General features: G+C 46.3%; 1 protein-coding gene across 4 annotated transcripts in view; it reads left to right on the top strand.

The window, feature by feature from the left end:
* The window catches only part of BLK (BLK proto-oncogene, Src family tyrosine kinase), a 52,108-nt gene that overhangs the window by 21,066 nt on the left and 12,632 nt on the right, over positions 1 to 18,410 (top strand). For 2 of the 4 annotated variants that reach the window (XM_061425008.1, XM_061425009.1), the window contains exons 2-5: positions 12,541 to 12,649; positions 14,993 to 15,047; positions 16,470 to 16,563; positions 17,403 to 17,501. In XM_061425008.1, coding sequence (XP_061280992.1) covers positions 12,542 to 12,649; positions 14,993 to 15,047; positions 16,470 to 16,563; positions 17,403 to 17,501 — 356 coding nt within the window. In that variant the 5' untranslated portion in view covers position 12,541. Of the gene's footprint in view, positions 1 to 5,257; positions 7,864 to 7,918; positions 8,847 to 12,540; positions 12,650 to 14,992; positions 15,048 to 16,469; positions 16,564 to 17,402; positions 17,502 to 18,410 lie in introns of those variants that run through there. The other 2 variants (XM_061425007.1, XM_061425010.1) reach the window with 2 other exon arrangements.

Raw genomic sequence — 18,410 nt, 5'->3', positions numbered from 1 at the left:
TATTACAGTTAACCCCAAAAATGTCAGGGACCTAAGACCTTTTTTTTTTTCTTTCTTTTTTGCTGTCTTTACCTTTCCCAAATTCCTGTTTGCAAGCATAAAATAGAGCCAACTTTTTCAGTCCAAATGTCCCCACCACCCCCTGAAACCTGTGGAGGTGCTTCTCTGCGCAAGTCTCCTTTCTGTTTACCAATTCCACTTCTGAGTTGTGCTTAATAAATATCGGAGAGGAGGCTCTCGAGGACCAATGATGGATAATGAGAAAGAAATTCAGGCTGTGAACAGATGTGCATTTGGGAGCACAGCCGTGAGCCTCAGCGTGAGAGAACACGGCTTCACGTCAGAGAGGAGACTCAAATGCCTGTTCAGTTTCTTCTGCTTCTTCCCCTCTGTCTTCAGCCTCCAGAGGATGAAGGTGAGGATTCTGCTCACAGGGTTGTTCTGAGGCTCCTGAGATACACATGTGAAAATGCTTTGCCAATTGGCAAATATTAGAGTCATGCTGGCTGTTCTTGTAGAAAGGGAAGTTATCTCCCCCATGTCCAAAAACGATATAGAAATATATTAATATGGAAGGAATATGTGTATGGAGGACAAAAAATGTTTCCTTTCAAGATAAGAGGATCAGTGGTAGGAAAACTATAAGCATTATTTATGAGAGACTCTTTTTTGATTTTATTTATTTTTTAGAGCTTTTGTGTTGGGGTGTAGTTGATTAACAATGTCATAGTTTCTGGTGAGCAGTGAAGGGACTCAACCATACATATACATGTATCCATTCTCCCTAAACTCCTCTCTCATCCACACTGTCACAAAACACTGAGCAGAGCTCCCTGCACTAAACAGTAGGTTCTTGTAGGTTATCCATTTTAAATACAGCAGTGTGTATATGTCCATCCCAAACTCCCTAATTGTCCCTTCCCCCTCATCCTTTCCTCCAGAAAACATGTGTTCATTCTCTAAGTCTGTGAGTCTCTTTCTGTTTTGTATGTCAAGTTATGAGGGACTCAAATGAAGGTCTGCCTGCAATCTGGGAGACCCGGTTCGATCCCTGGGTCGGGAAGATCCCCTGGAGAAGGAAATGGCACCCCACTCCACTATTCTTGCCTGGAAAATCCCATGGACAGAGGAGCCTGGCAGGCTGCAGTCCACGGGGTCACAAAGAGTTGGACACGACTGAGCGACTTCATTATGAAGGTCTGCAAGACTATCTTTTAATCCCTTTTGCAAGTAATACTCTGGAAGTGCAGCCAAATAAAAGAAAGTCTTCGTGAAGTGGGGTAGGTGAACTTGTCTGCATCAGCATGGTCAGGGAGCTAATTAAAAATGCAGACACTTGGCCCCAGGCTGGACCTCCATGTCAGAACTGCTGGGGCTGGAACTCAGGAATCTGCAAACTCCCAGCTGTGATAATGCAAGTTAAGCAACGACTATGCTAAGAAATCATAGCTGACTCCATTAGGAAGTAGTGAATTCATGATTTAATTTTGTAATAAAAACAATGCAAAAAAAGAAACAAAAGTAGATTAAAGTCCACAGTCCCATCAGTACCAAATATACCAGTAGCTGTTTGCATTTCGACATATGGGCAGCATGTTTTACTTACCACTACTGTGGTTTTTTAAATAAATATGTATATGGTGTCTCCAAATAAAAGAATTTTGTTCACAAGCTAGTAATTATCACAAGAATTTAAATACTATCCTGGTGCCATTTTTACACATAATTTGCCTAACAAATTTCAAGCTTCGCTATGTCAGCAGAATCAAATGTAGGTGACACAGTAAGCATGCATCTGTATTTTAACACATTTTCACAGAAATGCTGTCTTCCTTCCTGAAGTTTTGCTTAGCACCCTCAAACGTTTCACCACCTGAAAACAGTTTCCATCAAATTTATCATTGTGGGGAGTGAATTTCCACTGTGGGAACGTTTTCAGTTTGCAAAATCGAAACAGCCACATGTGTGTCTACTCATCGCCAAGCCTAAGTTGGCAGCCACTTTGGCCCAGGGCACACACAAGTCCAAGTTCACTGCCAGCTCGCCCAGCAGCCCCGAGGTACCCAGGCAGGAGTTCCAGCTCTGACAGTGGGTCCTGTGAAAGCACTGGGCAGATATCCCACTAGTATTGAAAATACTGCACAAGGCATTCACTGTGGTTTCCTGACTGATCCCATCACGTGCTCTACAATCTAGCCAATGGAAAAACTCTGTTTTCTGAACAAGGGTTTTGTCTCCATGTCTTTGGGAAGGCACTGTTTCTCTATATGCGGATACTACTTAATCCTGGTGGAATTATGCATGGCATTTTTTTTCGGATGTTCTCTCATTCTCATCCTTTACTCTCTCAACTCCCAACTAACAAGTGTGAAAGGAATGCTGGAATTAAAGCATCCGTATTCAGTGACCTCTCATGGAACCATTAGCTGAAAATGTTGATAAGGAGCTTTTCAATGAAAGGATCAGGCTGGCATCACCTGAACCCAGATCTATCTTAGCATCTCTGAGGTGGTGCAGCTGGGTATTTGAGCCTCCTGACAGATGAGCCTCCACATGACGTGAAGCACATATCACTCCTATTAGGCATCCCTATCAGAAGAAGATGAACCTGGATGTAGTGGATCCTGCAGGGTTAGTTCTATGTATGAGAAACACCAGCAACCTCAGACATGCGGCTGATACCACTCTAATGGCAAAAGACGAAGAGGAATGAAAAAGCCTCTTGATGAGTAAAGGAGGGTAAAGGAGGAGAGTGAAAGAGCTGGCTTAAAATTAAATATTAAAAAAATTAAGATCATGGCATCCAGCCCCATTAACTCATGGCAAATAGAGGGGGAGAAGGTGAAAGTGGTGACAGATTTTCTCTTCGTGGGCTCTAGAATCACTATGGATGGTGACTGCAGCCATGAAGTCAGAAGACGTTTGTTTCTTGACAGGAAAGGTATGACAAAACTAGACTGTGTGTTGAAAAGCAGAGACATTACTCTGCCGTCAAAGGTCCATATGGTCAAGGCTATGGTCTTCCCAGGGGTCATGTACAGTAGTGAGAGCTGGACCATAAAGAAGGCGGAGAGCTAAAGAATTGATGCTTTTGAACTGTGGTGCTGGAGGAGACAGGAGAGTCCCTTGGACAGCTGGGAGATTAAACCAGTCAATCTTAAGGGGAGTCAACCCCGCATACTCATTGGAAGGACTGATGCTGAAGCCAAAAGGCCAGTAGTTTGGTCTTCTGATGCGAACAGCTGACTCATTGCTGTGAACGATTGAGGGCTGAAGGAGAAGAGGATGAGATGGCTGGATGGCGTCATCGACAATGGACATGAACTTGGGCGAACTTTGGGAGATGATGAGAGACAGGGAGGCCTGGTGTGCCACAGTCCGTGGGGTCGCAAAGAGTCGGACACGACTGGGTGACTGAACAGCAAGAACAATGAGACACAGGGGAACCCATTATGAGCCATCATGAGGAAGCAAACTCCAGAAAGCGGAACATTCCACAGGGCCACCAATCTGGATCTGACAAATCAACGGCATGAAACAAACCCAAGCAGGGGCTAGGGTGGGCGAGGGTGGGAGGTCACTCCAGTAAAGGTGGCCCAAGGGACTCAACCATCCCATACAATGTGTGAAGCTTGTCTGAATCCTGAATAGGACAAACCAACATCAGGAAGCCCTTTTTGAGACAACTGGGGGAAACTGATTATGGATTGGATGTTAGATAAAACCACAGAGTTACTGCTCCTTTTGTTATGTGTGATAATGGCATTGTGATTATGTGAGAAAAATGTCTCTATGTTTTAGAGATGCGTACAGAGTATGGAGGTGACACAGCATGTTTCAAGCCATGAGTTTCATTTCACTTTAAAGTTTAAATCCTTTATAAAATGATTTGTCTTAAAACACTTAAAGTATTTCCTTCAAGAAAATAATTTCTAAGCCTTCCCTGGCTGTCCCGTGGTTAATGCTCCATGCTTCCAGGGCAAGGGGTGTGGTTGATTCTTGGTTGGGAAAACTAAGATCCCACATGCTGGGCAGTGTGGCCAAAAAAGGAAAAAATAAAATAAGTAATAATAATAGTATCTAAAGATAAGTGGTGAATCTGGGAGATGTGTATAGAGGTGTTCATTATACTTATGCTTTGTATTTTGAATTTTTTTGTTCAAAACAGTTTCGATCTAAAAAATTATATCTGAACCATCCTTTAAGGATTACTTAGTGTTTTCTCACAGGTAGAAGTGATTTCTTCTTGCTCAGCTCACAAGACCTCTCTTTTGAACGCCACCTGCCTACCCTGCTTGTTGTGACTTGAGTGTTCGTGTCTCGTCTTACCATCCCTAGAGAACAGACATCTTCCTTGCTTCATCTCTGTGTCTTCACTGCGCCTGACACAGCATGCAGTTTCTGTGACTGAGTGGACACAAGAATGTAGTTTCTAAGAGCCAGCACTGTTAGAGCACCTGTGACCATCATGACCACAAGTGGAGGGGATGATCACACAAGGCGAACTGCCTTCATTCAGGCTGAGTTATCCTGAACAGGAGACTCGAAAAATGAGTTTTGGTTCAAGTTCTTTGGCCTCTTTTTAGATCAGAGTCATAAGCCCATCATTGTATTCTTCTCATCTAGGAAATGGGCATTGCGCTAGAGGATTCATGGAGGGGGGCAACACTTGGAATGCTTAGACGTTGGCCAATACTCCATAAGGATGCAAGGAACTCACCAATGGGAGGCTGGTATCTCATCACGAGACACCAGCCAGTGCCCAAAATGAGCCCTGGCTCTGCTCATAGGCTTACCTGTTCCACCTTGAATTGGCCCCTCACGTCTGTCAGGTCAAGTCACAGAGTTGAGATTTTGGCCAAGAACACGACAAAATTTCCAGACACCAGACTTAGGAACCAGTCAGAGGTAGGCTGTCCCCGCAGCTCACTAGCTCAACTGGGCTTCAAGTCTCAAGTCCATCTCATCTGTAGAAAGAAGGTGGTGCTGCCCGTTTCACAGTCACTAAAGAAGCTGTGACCGGTAGTTATTTGTATATGTGGAGTAATAGTGAAGTATTTATTAAACACTTACTTTATGGGCCACGCACTGTTCTAAGATGTGCCAGGAGCATGGAATGACTCATCGAATCCTTACAGCAGTGTTAAGCAAATTTCGCAAGGACACAGAGGTTGAACAGAGCAAGACTGGGGTTCAGACCTCTGCAACCTTGTCTTTGGTGCTCTGTGGTCTGTCTCAAACACGACAGTGTTCGTGGGGTGTCTGGCTCAGTATCTGGCACAGGAAGGCCACTCAACACATGAGAGTACCTGGTATTTAAAAAAGTCTTTTTGTTGCAAGGCATGCGGGATCTTAGTTCCCCAGCTAGGGATCGAACCCAGGCCCCCTGCACTGGAAGCAGAGTCTTACCCACTGGGCTGCCAGGGAAGTCCCGGTACCTGCTCTTTAAAAGAGTAAACCAGAGCCAAACGTTGTACTTTGTGTACCTCAATTCTTCAAAATTAAAAAAGTAAACCAGCGTCAAACTGATTTTTCTGTCTTGCCACCATGTGCATTCCAGGGTTGACTTCGTATAATAGAAGATTTTTTCCCTCTACATCCACTTCCTGCCTCTCAGATAGGCTGCTTCTGGAGCAGCCAGTGCAGGTGGAGGGACTCAGAGCCATCAGCACTTCTGGGGCCACCTGCCATTCACATTGGCCTCTCCAGGCCCTCAACCCGAGAGGAAAGGTCAGGGACTTCAGGGGGTCCCAGGCCAGCTCGGAGCACCGTGAGGCTCTCCTCTGTCACCCAGCTCATCCTCCAGTTACGATTTATTTAGTACCCTGTCTGCTCTGGCTCTTTCATCTGGTTTGGTCTGGATAACAACCGTATGACTGATGTACAGGCCCTTTGACCTTTATAGAACCTAGGGAGCTGCACCCTGTGTCCACATTACAAACGTCTTCCACACACTAACTTGGACTTGAGCACGTCAGCTGATGAATGAACCGCCACCTGTGTGTCAACAGTTCCGTCTCGTCCGGATTAGCACTTTCATCTGAGTAATAGTGTTTGCACAACTGTTTCCATGTTTTGGTGCCTTTTCCCCTAATTTTACACAAATGGACAAATAGTCATTGGAATTACACCTGTGACTGTGGGTAAGTGCATAATTAAGACATCTGTGAAAGGCTAAAAATAGACCAAGTTTTTCCAAATAGGCAAGACATAATTGACAGGTTATCAGTATTCATTTAAAAACATGCTAAAAAAAAATGGTGTTCCATAATGCCAGGACCAGGATGAAGGAAGCCCACAGACAGGGTAATGCAAGCAGAAAAGTGCATGGAAACCTGGTTTAATTCTGCAGAAACAAACTGCCTCCTCAGCCCCAAACAGGAAAGTCTATTGTTTGGCTTTTTTGGCATTCACCTTTGAGTATGTTTTTTCCAAAAGTCTTTATATATGAAAAGGAGGAATAGTTTCATACTTCCCCATTTTATCGGTGAGAAGACTGAGTCTAGAAGATGAGATGATTTGCCCAAGTTCACCCAGCCTATTGGTTGCTTGCTTGGACCACCCACTTCCCCTGGACCAGGAAGGAGGGAGACTGCTGTGCCAGGCTCTTCCTGGAATTCCACACCTCCCCTCTCCATCAGCTCTTGGAGGGCTTTTCCTTCAGAGGCAGGTGCAGTCCCCACAGAGATGAAGATCAGGTGTCAGAACTCGAACAGTGAGCCCTGGTGATAGAGCCCCAGGCAAGGCACCCATGCACCCTCTTTGGGCAGGGAGGTCGGGGGCAGGATAGGCTGAGAACTCCTTCCAGCCCCTGACTCCGTCACCTTCAGTGTGATCTTAGCAAGTCACCTGGCCACTCCATCCTCAGCAGTGAAATGAGAATAATTGTAGCCACCCTATGGATGCTATGTGCTATGCTAAGTCACTCCAGTCGTGTCCAGCTCTATGTCACCCTATGGATGCTATGTGCTATGCTAAGTCACTCCAGTCGTGTCCAGCTCTATGCCACCCTATGGACTGTAGCCTGCCAGGTTCCTCTGTCCACGGGATTCTCCAGGCAAGAATATTGGAGTGGGTTGCCATGCCCTTCTCTAGGGGATCTTCCCAACCCAGGGATGGAACCGGCGTCTCTTAAGTCTCCTGCATTGGCAGGCAGGTTCTTTACCACTAGCGGCACCTGGAAAACCCTATGGATGCTACATGAATATCCAGTAAATCATATCTATCAAGTCCTTTCAACCTGTGAAATGCAACTGTAAATAAAAGGTTCTAAGGTTGAGGCTGTGTTTCAGGCTGCAGGCATCTTCCCTGGGGCCCACATTGATCTCCCTGCTCCAGTAAAGGTCTGCACGGGGATCTGACCTAGTCCAAATAAACAAGCATGAGCCCCTCCCCAGCCTTCCCCTTCTCTTGCTACTCCCCCACCCTCTCTGCACTACACGCACACACACACACAGCATACACACGGTTGCTCTGCCATGCACACACACACAGGTGCACGGGTGTGCGCTCTCACACTTACACATATACCCTTCTCCCATCAGTTCTTCACTGCTGGAAGGAGCCCAGTATCCCCTGAGTGCAGCAAAGCCCCTGAAGCTCCTGGGACCTGCACATGTTGCCTAGGGCTTCTGCACGGACCCTGAGTTTCCTGGCTCCACCCAGCCTGACACTGCTAAAATTTCACAGCAGGGTGACAGCCCAAGCACGAGGCAGGACGCTACTCGTCACATGCCCTCCTGATTAACTCGGGCTCCAGTCAGAGCCCCAGGGGTGAAGGGACCCTGGAGAACCTATGTGTTTAGAAAACCCATGGAAAACCATCTGCATACACACTGCTAAGGAACTGAAGGACAAGGAAGTGTAAGTAGTGGTGATTTAATCTGAGGAATTGTATTGATACTTCTCGTCAAGTTATGTGGATGTCCAGTTCTGTTGTTTAAGTGGAGAGAAAGGTTTGCACAGAAAGTTTAAAACTGGTGGCAATAGGGTTGACCAGACAGGGTTGGTCATTTGCACAAGTGCAGAACCAGATGTCCATGTAGGGAAAATTCTAGAAGCTGCTGCCCGCCGACCCTTCGTTGAGCCAGGAGGAAAAGCCTGAGACCCAGGGAGTCTTCCCCAGTGCTGGGGCTGACCCTGGGGCAGGTCTTACACCCTCTCTGGTGCTGAGCAAGTCATTCACGTCTTTTTTCATTTTTCTGCTTGTACCAATAAGATGTGCTTGCTGTTAAAGAATTCAAGGAACACATAAAATCATAAGAAAGCAAAAGTCACATGAGGTCCTATTATTTGAGATAAACAATATTAACATTTTAGGAAATATCTTTTTGGAGCCCTACTTTGCATCAACACTCCTACACACACCCACACACACATTTTTTTAAATTTGCTTTTTCCTTCTGTTGGAGGTTGGGGGTGGGGGTGTTCTACCTCCTTTTCTGTCTCTACCTCCCCCGCCAATAACCTAAGTAAACATCTTGCTGTTTATCCTCCCAAACCTAACCCTAAGCCTATACAGGGGTTTCTCGTCTCGTTCTTTTGTTTTTCCGAATGTGGGTAAACCTCACCTGCTTCGTTGCATGCTGCCCTTCTCACCTAACAATATGTTGTAGAAATTCTCTTAGCCTCGCTGGTAAAGATCTAGCACTTTTAAAAAATAGATGTATCATATTTTAGAGAGTTTTAAAGTCCAGCTTTATAATTGGTGAGCAGTTACAAAGTTTTTTATGTTCTGGTTTTTGATGCTTTATTGCTGCAATAAAGCATGTATATCTTATACATTCTTATATAATGATGTCTTGTTACACGGTGAGATTCTTGGAAGAGAGATTGTAAATCGAAAGGTATGTACATTTTTTCATTTTAATAGAACTTGAAAGATTGCTTTCTAAAAGTTTGGTAACATTTAATCTTTTATTTGTTCAATAAATGTTTATTAAGCACTTATTCCATGCCAGGCACTGTTTTGGTAATTTAGATTTAACAATGTATAATACAAAAGTTCCAGTCTTCATAAAGCTTTCAACCTAGAAATGGAGTGAGAGAGAACAGATGAAATAACAATAATAAATACTTTTGTACCAGAAGTGTAAGAAACACAATTTTCCCTCTATCATCAGCAATTGGCATTACCATTCCTTGTATTTATTTCCCAATCTTATTGATGTAATATAGTGTTTCCTTGATACTCTGATTTGCGTTTTCCAATTGGGAAGTAATTTTAGCATTTTCACATGCCTATTTAGTGATTCACATTTGTGTTGGATGGATTGCCTATTTATATTTTTACTAATTTTTCCATTGAGTAGATTATATGCTAATCCCATACTTGTCAATTTTCATGAGCTCTGTGTATGTTATAAATAGACATTTGTCTGCCATACAGTTTGCAAATCTTTCCCCCAATCTATTGCTCATCTACTGACTTGATGCTTAGTACCTTTAGCATTTGTGAATTTGCCTTTTTGTTATGAATATGTCTTTTTATTCTCTCGTAGTTTCCAGCTAGTCTATCTTGGTTCATTGTTATCTCCAGCTCTGAATCATATGTTGTTATTTTTGTTGTTGTTCAGTCACTAAGTCGCATCTATTTCTTTTGCAACCTCATGGACTGTAGCCTTCCAGGTTCTTCTGTCCATTGGAGTTCCCAGGCAAGAATACTGGACTGGGTTGCCATTTCCTTCTTCAGGGGATCTTCCTGATCCAGGGATCAAACCTGCATCTCCTGTGGCTCCTGCATTGGCAGGTGGATTCTTTACCACTGAGCCACCAGGGAAGCCTGGGTCATACATATTAGACTCCTAATTTTTCATTAAAAATTTTTTTAATATTTTTTTCAGTATACCTGGAACTTATTTTTAATGTGGTGTGAGATTGGGGTCCAGTTGCACTTTCTTCTAAGTAGATATATATCTTCTCAATACCTTTTATTAAAATAAACCCTCAGCTCTGCACTGAATTAAAATGCCACATTTCTATATGTACTGGACTCTGTTTGCATGCTTATTGTTATGTTTCACTGGTGAGACATCTGTTCTTATACCACTTACATGCTATTTTGATTATACTCTCCTTTTTTGTAATTTTAAAGCTGGTATAAAACTTTATTTGGTCTTAGAAACTTTCAGATAATTTTATCCAATTAAAAAATCATACTTATTATTGAAAGTACTTTTAATGTCTGTTGGGAACAAGAAATAAGCCATAATCAAGAAAGAGAAGAAATGAAAATAATTACAAAACAGTATGATGTAAACCTTCATTGCAATGAATTTGAAAAGTAAAGGAAATCAAAGACCTCTTATAAATCATATAAATTATCAAAATGGTGTAAGAAGGAGGAAAAATAGCAAGACACAAATTCCTGTAGAAGAAATTGGAAGTTTATTTAAAGATCTATTATTTAAAATCCCAGGAACAGAGGACTTACCAGCTGAGTTCCATTTAGCCTTTAAAGAACAGATAGCCCCAATGTTATTAAATTACTCAAGATTATAGGAAAAAAGATGAGCGTCCTGGTATGTTAGGAAGCCAGCATCATCTTAATTCCTCATAGACTAATCACACTTGGGAATATAGATTTTCATTCAAAATAAAATATTAACAAATAGGATCTAACCATGAATCAAAAAGACTAATGTACTGTAACCTAATAGCTTTTACTCCAGAATGCAAGGATATTTCAATAGAAAAAAATTTATCAAGATAATTCATTACATCAACAAATTAAAGAAGAAAAATTACTGTGTTAATAGATGTTAAATAGGCACCTGGTAAAATTCAGCAGCCCTTCCAAGTACAAACCTACTATCCCTTACCCAAGATGTGGATCCCTAAAGATCTCTGAAAACTGAAACAGTGACCTGTCACTTTGGCGCTATATTTCATTTGATGTTAAAGGTGATCCAAACCAACAAAAGAGACTACTTAAATACAAGTAAATACAAAAAAGGGGTTTTGCTGGTGGCTCAGCAGTATATAACCCGCCTGTAATGCAGAAGACCCAGGTTCAATCCCTGGGTCGGGAAGATCCCCTGAAAGAGGGCATGGCAACCCACTCCAGTATTCCTGCCTGGAGAATCCCATGGACAGAGGAGCCTGGCAGGCTACAGTCCATAGCATCCCAGAGAGTCAGACATGACTGAAGCAACTGAGCACGCACACCACAAATACAAGGAAAAAAGTGTTATTCTTTAACAATGTGAATTATCAGAACTGTTTTCATTATTAGTAACTAAAACTAGTAATTAGTTTACATTATTATTACTACTAATAATTAGTAATTATTATAGTACTAATAAAATTAGTACTATATTACTCACATAGTTTACAATGTTCTGTATGAGAAATATACTAAAAAACAATACTTGTGGGTTATTTGTTACTATGGTTCTGTATCCATTATTCACAATTATTATAGTCTTTTCTGATTTCAAGATGATTTTGAAGAGAAATAATACGAGGCGTGTGCTTTTTAACTCTGAAAGAAATGCTTTACGGTGTTACTTTGAGTCTAAAAGGCTGCTGCTCGGAGGGCTAGCGTTTACGTATCACTAAGAGAGAGGGGGAGATGCTGCTAATTACCGATGAATCATCAACTGTAAGGCGCTGAGATGCGGGAAAGGGGTGCACAATGTATGTATCCTATGGCAGTCAGGAACCCCGTCATCCACACACCCTCCAGACAACAGCCCTTTCCTCCATAAGCACCGGCCTGGTGGGGGCGGGCCAGCGTGAGCTGGAGCGTGGTGGTCTAGGGTCAGCCCAAGCTCCAAAACTGGCTCTGTGTGTCTGACCAGGAACCAGCTATTTACCAGCTCAGACCTCCCACTTGCACTCATTTTGGAGATCTGAAGGATGATATGAGATAGGTACAGTTGTTGGCAAGAGTAAGCTCTCCCCGAACAGCTGCCCCTGGAGTGAGGGTGCTGATGACATGGTGGGGATGCTGGGGCCTTCCCCACATCTGTCACTGAAGTCTCTTTATTCAATAAAAGTCTCAGTCATATTCCATTCGCCTCTAGAGAACTTTCCCAGGTATTACTGAGAAGTTGACCTTGGGTGCCTGTGCTCTCACTGTGCTGTGAATTACAGCATCTCATCTGAAAACCTGAGCTGGAAAGAACCTCAGAATGTTCTCATGGTCCACGAGAGGGGATGTGATCTTCCCAAGTTAAGACTGAAACCCAGATCACCAGATGCGTTGGTCACCTCTTTCTAGATAGCAAGGCTCCTGTCCCCAGGGCCTGGGATCCACCCCAGCAGGTTTCTGGCACTTTCCTCAGACCAGACCATCTCTGAGTCCTAAACCCAGGCGTCTCTCCTCTCTGGGCCACCTCTTCTGGCTCTTGGAAAAAGATGCAGACAAGCTTGGCCCGCCCAAACCCCTTCTGAACTCATGTTCTGACTTTGACATTCACACTCCCCACTACTGCCTCTCTACCTTTGTAATCGGCCACCGGAAGGGGTTTGGGGGTTCTCTTGTGCACAGAGGTTCTGAAAACTAACATCGCTGATCTGCTGCATACTCTCTGACAGGATGGGAGTGGTGAGCAGCAAAAGGCAGGTCAAGGAGAAGGGTAGGAGTGGATGGAGCCCTGTGAAGACCAGCACTCAGAGCAAAGAGCCCCCACCACTGCCATCCCTGGTGAGTGACCTGGGTGCCCAGTTGGAGAGGGTGGGCGACGGGAGCACAGAGCCTACCTGTGCGGCTCCAGGGCTGTTACCTGTCTCCTGCCAGGGCCAGCACCATCTCTAGATAATTCAGGGCTCCGACAAACAGGTCCCCTCCCACGGCCACCCTGGCTCAAGTCGTGGTGGTGGTATAGTATAAAATTAAGCAGCCAGGTTGTTGAGTCAAAATGTATTAGCTGTGTGCTTCGAAGCAGGTTACTTACCTCCCCCATGCCTCAGTGTCTGCATCTGTAAAATGGGTCCAGTTAGAATGCCTTTCTGATGGGGCTGTGACCATATGCAGTGTATATACAGGTATAGAAGGCACACTGCCTTTAGCACAGGACCAAGCCTGGTAGGCCCACCTGTTAATTCTTAGCCAGTTTTCAATGGGCAAGGGCAGCCTGAAGAGAAAGGGAAATAAGGAAATGTCAACTTGAAAAAAGGAAATTGGGGGAGTCTGGAGCATTTAGCAACATCTGCTGCCCCATCACTGCCCAGAAGCTCCTGGAGATCCTTGTCCCCTCTGGTCTGCTCACAAAGCACCATTTGATGGTACCATCCCCAAAGATGCACTTTTAGACGACTATTCATGTCTCCTCCTGCCTGGCCACATACCCCCTTTTCATTTGGGGCAGCTGGGATTCATGCCTGGATCCCCCACTCCAGATCTCTCTGCCCCCATCAGCATATCCATCTGGCCATTGCTTTATTCTGACAGTGACCTGAGGTGGTTGGGGGAGAGGGGATTGCTAATCCCATTTTCTAGAGAAATCTTCTCCATCTATGTCCCAATTTAGTGCAGGGCTTGGCAAATAACGAAATGTTTGTTGAATGAACGATTGATTCACTGGGCAAACTCTGACTTAAATTGAGTTTGTTACTTGCTAATAAGTATTAGAGTTTGGAATGCTTTTAACTTTTTTAAAAAGTCACATAATATATATTAATTATGGAAAAAAATTATAAATACTCATTTGTCCCACTGCCCAATGATACCAGGATTTTTCACTTCAGAGCTCCTGCCTCCAGACCCCTTTCCTGTATGTTACTTATGTGTTTCTATTTTCAACGGAACCATGCGATACATGCCGTTTTGCAAAATGCTACTTCAAAATTGTGTTCAATAAATATAGAATACAAAAGGAATATGTGTAACACATACATCAAGTTGAAACTAAGAACAAAATGAACACCCAGCACAGCACCCCCTCATCCTCAGAAGCAGAAAGTGACCAGTTGAGACCGTCTGCTGCCCCCAGTCCATCATCGTCACCTCGGGGCTCACTGACCTGAGTGTTTATCATTTCTCAGCTTCACTTTTTCGGTGTGATCACATATGTATGCATTTCTGTATACTATTCAGTTTGATTTTGCCCTTTGAATCAGATGGCACATATTTGTCGAGACGTGGGATCTTTTTTTTTTAATGTTTATTTATTGGTTTATTTTTGGCTGTGCTGGGTCTTTGCTGCTGCTCAGGCTCTTCCCTAGTTGTTGTGCACGAGCTTCTCACGGTGGTGACCTCTCTTTTCTCAGGGCACGGGTCCTAGGGCACGCGGGCTCCGTAGTTGTGGCATTCAGGCTTAACTGCTCCTCGGCATGTGGGCTCTTCCCAGATCGGGAATCGAACCCGCGCCTCCTGCACTGGCAGATGAATTCTTTACCACTGAGCCACTAGGGAAGCCTGGAGACCTGAGTTTCTGATCTCTGTTACATATGTGGGTTTTATCCACGTGAATGTGCAGGACTATAGCCGCAAACTCCTAGAGCTGTCCAGAATTTCATTGCATGACTTCCCAACCAGTTTGTCTATTTGTCTGTCTTTGGTCGAAGAGTGATTTCCACACTTCAACAATTTTTATTTAATTTTTTGGGGGGCTAGGAGCATTTCTGTATAACACTTTCTCTACAACGTGCATATCTGGGAATACATTCATTGAATTTTAGCGAAATATGCTTTTTAAATAATTTCCCTCGAGAACAAATACTCTTTTGCAACTTCATCTTTTAAAGCAGAGCCAAGCTTATACCCTGGCTGGTGATCCAGTTCCCCGCCCCCAATTCCACAGCTGCTTCTTACGAAGTTGGGGCATCCCCATGTACTCCTCCTCCAACCCTGTGTGTGGTCTGGCAGACGGTGGGGGGTGGGTAGTGGGGATTGGTGCTGGCACCTGGAGAGTTTCAGCAGCTCATGTAGAATTTAACTGTGCAGCTCGGGCTCCCCCAGACCCTCCAGCTGGCAGCCTCGCCCCACAGGGCCCCACCCAGACCTCAGGGTGTGAACTAATATAGAGCGCCTGCATTTCCGCTCTAGGTTGTGTTTAACCACCTGACTCCCCCACCTCCTGACACCACGCACCCAGATCAAGGTAAGAAGGGGCTGCAGCTGAGCGCCCCCTGGCCACGTCCTCTGGGCCCCGGCTTCGTGAGGCTGGACCAGGGGCTAAGGCGGGAGCCGCTGCCTGGAGAAGACAAGCCCTCGTGGGAGAAGTCTGGAGGGAGGCTGAGTGAGGTGCCCCAGGTTTCACCTGTCAAAGGGGATCTCTCCAGGAGTCTAAGCACCAGCTCCTTCAGTATCTGAGCCTCAGTCTTTGCAAAAGACTTTACAAACTATAAATGAACAGCAAAAGAGTTACCGCAAATACAGACAGCATCATCAAACCCAGGCTTTCAGAGATTCCAGCACCCAGCTTCCAAGGGTGAAAGCCGATGTTCTGCCTCCCAGCCCCTGCTCTGTCCCACACATGGAAGCACCATCTTGTTTCCCAACCCACTTTTAAAGGCCCCCCACCAACCTTCTAACCACCCCCAGCCTCCACTTCACTCTGATGGGAGGGACTGCGGAGATGACATAATGAATGACCTTGGCCGTCCTGCGTCAGAAGCTCAGACTCGGGCAGGGGGCTCATGGGGTGGGGCTTCCAGGAGTGCTTCACCGCAGCATCCTCATCACCCACCTGCACCCAGCACCTGGGGTCCTCAGGCTTCAGGCAGTCACACCACTGCACCAAGCAATCAACCCAGAGCCCAGCTCTGCCCCAGGACTGCGGAGGATGCCAAACTAATTATGACATGGCCCTTCCCCTGAAGTTGCTCAGAGTCTGTCTACTCAGAAGAGCTGGAGCCCAGTTAGGGGCCTCGCCTGGTGCCTGGAGTTTCTTATCCTGCTGAGGACACGATGAATCACCATTGTGGGGTGGGGGGTGTGGGTCCTTCACTTCCTGCTGGGGATTTCGAACCTCCAGGAAGAAAGCTCAGGGGAAGGAAATAAACCAACAGCCTTCAGCACATGTATTCCAGCCCCTCCTTCCCGCCAGAGGGGGTGAATAGCCAGGCTTTGGTGACAAAGCTGAGTCATCTACTCCCAGGGAAGATAAGTGGTCTCCAGGTGACCTTTTCCTGGAGGGGTCTTGGCTCCCCAGAGCTGTGCAGAGAAGTAGTGGTCCCTGGAAAAACGCTAAGCCAAGCCCCGGAGCCCCCTCCCCACCTCTGCTGTGGGACCACCAGCTTGTCTGGGTACTGTCAGGCTGAGCACTGTGACCAAGCCCTGGGCACAGTCACAGGTCAAAGTTACAGCTGTCGTGTTCTGAGACCACTACTCCCCTTGGAGCAGAGGCGGGGAGGGCAGGAGGGGAGGCTCACGGCCCACAAGGTGCTGAGAGATCTGCCCACGCTGGTCCCAGACTTAGGTCTGCAGCTCTCAGGTCCACAGAGCTCATCTCCCTAGACCCCTGGGACTCTCCCAGCCCCTACCACGGCTCTCGCGGCCATGTCTAACCTGTTCCCTTTAGAGAATCACTTCGTGGTGGCCCTGTATGACTATAAGGCCATGAACGACCGGGACCTGCAGATGCTGAAGGGGGAGAAGCTGCAGATCCTGAAGGAGTAAGTGTCCAGGACACCATCCCCATCCCTGCAGGACCCCCTCCCCTCTCCCCACCCTGACATCCCACAGCTGCCTCCTGAATATCTTCTCCAGCCCAGTCACCCAGCACTTTCTTAAACTTGACCCAATCACCTTTCCTCCATGTACTTTTTAAAAGTCTTTCTGGTGAGATGGCTCCTATTCAGTACCTCCTGCTCTGCTGTCAAAATCCTATCCTTCCTTCAAAACCCACCTCTAATGTCACCTCCTCCATGCAGCCCTCCTGACACCCACAGTGCTTGCCTGACTGCTCCATCACAGCTCTGGGTTAGAGTCAGTTGTGTCCAGATTTATCCAGGGTTTCTTCTCAGAAACTCCTCCAAAGTCTATACTCTGCTTCAAACATCGTGCTTGTCCTGTGGAACCTGGGAGCTGCTTTTGTTCTCGAAGTTCTATGAGGGCCTCCAGCCAAGAGCAGAATGGCTCTTGGTTCGTCCTTTCTTAGCAGCCCTTCTTGTTTCTGTCTTTCCCATCCAGTATAAACTTACTCCCTAAACTCTAAAAGTGTCCCATTTATCGAGAGGAGGCTGCTCACTAGAAGACTGGGCCCCTCTTGGGTGAATCAGGCTGTGTAGATGAACCTCCCCTGGAGGCCGTATTATCCCCTTCTTCCCTGGAAGGAAGCTTGCAAGTTGGAAGTGACCCAGACACCTCAGGGACTGAGCCACTGGCCCCGTCCCTTCTCCCTACCCGACTCTGCCTCTCGAATTTTCTGCCTGAGATGCTGCTGTGGGCTGTGAGCTACCCAGGGAGAGGCCCTTGAGAGTCACTACCCATTCTGTTTTTCCTTTCTTCCTAGAACTGGAGACTGGTGGTTGGCCAAGTCTCTCATCACAGGAAGAGAAGGCTACGTGCCCAGCAACTTTGTGGCCCGGGTAGAGACCCTGGAAGTGGAAAAGTAGGTGGACAGACAGCCCCACAGGTGTGCTGGCTGCTTCTGTTCCAGGCAGGACGGAGCCAGAAAGCAGCTAAAAAGCAGAGCAGGGTGTGAACCCGGCAGAGAGGGCACAGGACTGGGGTGGGGACTCGGAGTTGCTGGGAAAGGCTTGTCTAAAATCCCAGACAATATTTAAACGTCTGTGTGACACCAAGGACGCCAGGGAGCCTACGCAGTCCTCCCATCTGTAAAATAAGAGCTGCCCATTTCCTGGCTAACCTGATAGGGACGCCCTTAACCAGCCAGCCTCCTCCCCTGCCTCCAGGGGGCAGCACTCAGGGCTAACACCTGGGGGAACTCAGAGGATGGGGGCCTTACAGGAGAGCCTGTACAGAATCCTCATCACTCACAGCACACGGCACCAGCCACAGCCTCAGGCATTACAGCCCTGAACAACCAGAGCCAGAGCCCGGCTCTGCCCAGGACTGGGGAGGACGCCAAACCAACAGTGACACGGCCCCTCCCCTGAAGGAGCTCAGAGTCTGTCAAATTCAGAGCTGGAACAGGTTAGCAGCCTCGCCTGGTGTGCCTGTCCAGTGATGCTCACCCTCGGGAGGGCTCCTTGCCCAGCACGCCCAGTCCTGGGCCTTTCCTTGGACCAGAGGGAGGCTAGGGCAGGTCCACCTCAACCAGCCACGCTCAAGGAGCACTGGAGACCAACCCCAAGGAGGGTGGGCTGTAGGCGAAGGTATCGGGTGCATTTACCCAGAGCGAAATTAACAAAGGGCACCAAACACCATTCTCATTTCTTGTCAAGGAAACACCATGTCCATTGCTGACAGGAGGAAAAGGGACTCAGGGAATTTCATGTATCAAGACACGGGGGTTCAGCTCAGGGTCAAGTTGGCAACAGGAACACATTGTATCTCA

The sequence above is a fragment of the Bos javanicus genome, chromosome 8 (genome assembly GCF_032452875.1).
Source record: "Bos javanicus breed banteng chromosome 8, ARS-OSU_banteng_1.0, whole genome shotgun sequence".
Lineage (NCBI taxonomy): Eukaryota > Metazoa > Chordata > Mammalia > Artiodactyla > Bovidae > Bos > Bos javanicus.
Note: the sequence above shows the minus strand (reverse complement) of the source record. Positions and strands in the feature narration are given on the sequence as shown.